The sequence below is a fragment of the Pygoscelis adeliae genome, unplaced genomic scaffold, assembly GCF_000699105.1.
Source record: "Pygoscelis adeliae isolate BGI_AS28 unplaced genomic scaffold, ASM69910v1 Scaffold117, whole genome shotgun sequence".
In the NCBI taxonomy this organism is placed as follows: Eukaryota; Metazoa; Chordata; class Aves; order Sphenisciformes; family Spheniscidae; genus Pygoscelis; species Pygoscelis adeliae.
Genome location: NW_008825270.1, coordinates 4,685 through 7,756, shown reverse-complemented (window position 1 = coordinate 7,756; position 3,072 = coordinate 4,685). Strand labels below are relative to the sequence as shown.

The following is a 3,072-nucleotide window of genomic DNA, read 5'->3' as shown; positions in this document are numbered from 1 at the left end:
GAGCATTGCTGATACTGTTTTTCTTTTCTCCACTTTTTCACAGCAATTCTTGGAGGAATGAAGCACAAGCAAGTCAGAGTAAGTAGTAGTTCACATCTTGATGCAATTAATGTTTCTTGAGGTCATTGGAGCTTAGAATTTAGAATAGTGCATCACAATGTGTTTTCATAATGTAGCACAGGGATACCCCCACTAGCCTTAAATGAAGCGGTATGATTGTGGCATCACAGAGCTTAGCGGAGGCCAACAAACTTGTATTCAGATCTGTGCTGCTATGCTAAATTGTCTCCAGTCCTCAAGCAATTCCATTTAATGCTCAGTCTGTCACTACCTTGCGGAGTGCAGTGTATAGCAAGTGTTTGCAAAACTTTTGAAAGTGAAACAGTCTGACCTCCCCATTCAGGTCATTAAGTGATGCCCATATTCAATAACTGTGCACTGTGAAGGGTATGTATATAGTGGGGAATACCTTATCTTTGCACATCTAGTAAATTCTGTGCATTCTTTCTCTCCACACATCAGGAAGTATACTGCATATATTCATAACTCTGCTTTTTCCTCACCTATCTAAACAGTGATGTAATTAAGGAATGCAGACTTTAACAATAGCTTCATGGGCAATGAGTTACATCCCAGTTAGGTGTTCTATGCAGCTACAACACTTTGTTTTCTCCCCAAAAGGTTTTCTTTACAACTGTAGCGCTTAGAGGCTTACAAATGAGAGCTGATACATAACAGAGTACTTTGAGGTCTGCATGGATCCTCTTTACCCTTTTTTTTTGCCTGCAGAGGAGATAATGTCCAACAGCTAAACAGTATGGCAAGACCTGGAAATACTGTCCCTCAAAGTTTTAATGGAGTATAAATAAGTAGAAGGAAGAAACTATTGTGTAATGCTAATATAGTAAATACAACAGTCGCTTACACTAAACAATGTTCTAGTGTTACCAAGACACATAATGTTTTTTCCTGTATCCTTAACACCATCATGCATTAGAGGAAATGAGAACAAGCGTGACACACTAGCTAGGTCTTCACAACCCAGAAGCAAGGCTAGGTGTGTGGCTCTTGGAGCCAGGAGCTCTGCTCTGACACTCATATCTTTGTATTCATTAGATGAATACTTAACCCTGTTGGAATGAGATTGTCTTCTAGGAAATGATGGATTATTTTAGTATTCTATTCACGAAATATCTGACATATATTACATAGGGACCAAGGCAGTGATTTAAAGAACAGACGTTCCAACTGACTGATCTATGTTAACAGAAAAACGTGGATGGTTTCCTGCCCCTCCCAAACTACCAGCAATCAATCTTTGCAAATTAACATACAAGGCTAAACAGATGCATTATATGTTGTTGCAAATGCTGCCAAGTGCTGTCCCTGACAGACTGTGAACTGGAATTTGTTCCAAAAGCAAGAGCAAGGCAGCCAGTTCTGCACTGCCCCCTGGAGCTCTGCTCAGGGGAGGAGGAGGAGGAGGGAGAGCCTTTCCCCAGACAGAGAAATTCCTGTAAGCACTGTTAGGAAGCAACTTGAGCATCTCAAGTCAGTAAAAAGGCTAGCGATCAACCCTTGGGGAGGAAACTAGGCATTTTAGGATAGGTGGAATCTAGACAGGCTGCAATTGCCAACTGATACAGCGCTTTCCTTAGCACTTAACAGGTTTAGGCTTTGCCTCTTCATCCCCCTCTGGTACCCTTAAATAGTTGTCAAATAACTGCTGACAACCAGGTTTGATAAGGCTACTCAAAGTTACTCAAACCTACCAAGCACCACAGCTGAGATTTTAAACTGAGTTTGAGAATAAATGATCACCTCCCTACAGATATTTATGGAGTTGGTCCTACATTTTGTTCAGAGTTCTTTGAAAATCCCTAGCTGACATAAACAGGAACAATGTTTCTTCAGGCATCCTGTAGCCATTTATTCTGACACAAGTTACAGCAATTGAGCCCCTTAGCTGCAAATGCCCTTTTCAAACTGAAAGGGTTTGTCTTTGTTTCCATGTCCTTAGAGTGTGGACTTTCTAGTTTACTGTTTTTCCTAGGAAACTGGATGCTGCACTTTTGAACACAGAAGTATAGCTCAGCTCTTACCAGAAAATGGAGTTGAAAAAGGTGCAAGAGGTGTTCCGAGTGTTATAAATGTGACAGTACCAAAGTGGGAATGACCTGTTAAACTGCACCTTACAACTTGTTTTCTTTACATATGTTTTAAACAAGGAATACCTTACAGATATTTTCCAAATTTCTGGATTCTGGTGGTAAATTGTGCTTTAGCACTGGGCAGTGAAGGGTTCAAGCCTCATCTTTTAACACTTAATGTTGTTATCAGTTTGGATAAGTAATTATGCTTTCCTCTGACTTGCAGTTTGTGCGAGAAAACACTTGTAAATCTGAGATGAAGGTGTCAATACTGTTTCTTTTTCTGGGTTAAAATGTATTTTTTTTTTTAATGAAAGTAGGAAACTTTGTTTTGTTCAAACAAGGGGGAAGAGATCTGCATGCCACCCATCTAAATACCTGCCTCAGTTTCACTCGAATATATTCTTCAGATGTTCCTTGTATTTATTACTGGCAGCTGAAAGACGCTGTTGAAAAACATTATGCTCCCAGGAACTGACAAAGAGCACTTGCAGCTAGCCTTTTGGTGCCAGTGTTTGTTGGGCGAACCTTAATCTCAGCTTTTATGCCAGTTTGCACAGTGCTTAGGGACTCCTGAGCGTTCGTAGTGCAGTGAGTTCCATTAAGTACACACCATCATGAGAGAATATCCCCATCTCCTCTCTGCAAGGAATAGCTGCACGAATTTCTTGGCAGGGCAGCCACGTCAGACCTGTCCTCCTTCCCTTGGAAGGCTCATGGGCTCTCCAGCCCTGAACTATTGATGTCAGTATTGTACCAGACTATTGAATGATTTCTGTTAGGCTACATCTAATTAGGATAATATCTTCAATATTTTTAACAAATTGGCAGGACATGTGAAGATTGCAGTTTACCAATACATATGCTGTACTGCAGGATGCTTTGGTTCACAGGTTGGGGAGCTTGAAATAACATGTTTTAT

At 40.6% G+C, this 3,072-nt stretch overlaps 1 protein-coding gene across 1 annotated transcript in view; it reads left to right on the top strand.

Moving 5' to 3' along the window:
- Nucleotides 1-3,072, top strand: part of COMMD9 (COMM domain containing 9) — a 7,121-nt gene that overhangs the window by 1,231 nt on the left and 2,818 nt on the right. The window contains exon 3 of the mRNA XM_009329734.1: nt 44-78. Within this exon, the coding sequence (XP_009328009.1) occupies nt 44-78 (35 nt within the window). The remainder of the gene's footprint in view (nt 1-43; nt 79-3,072) is intronic.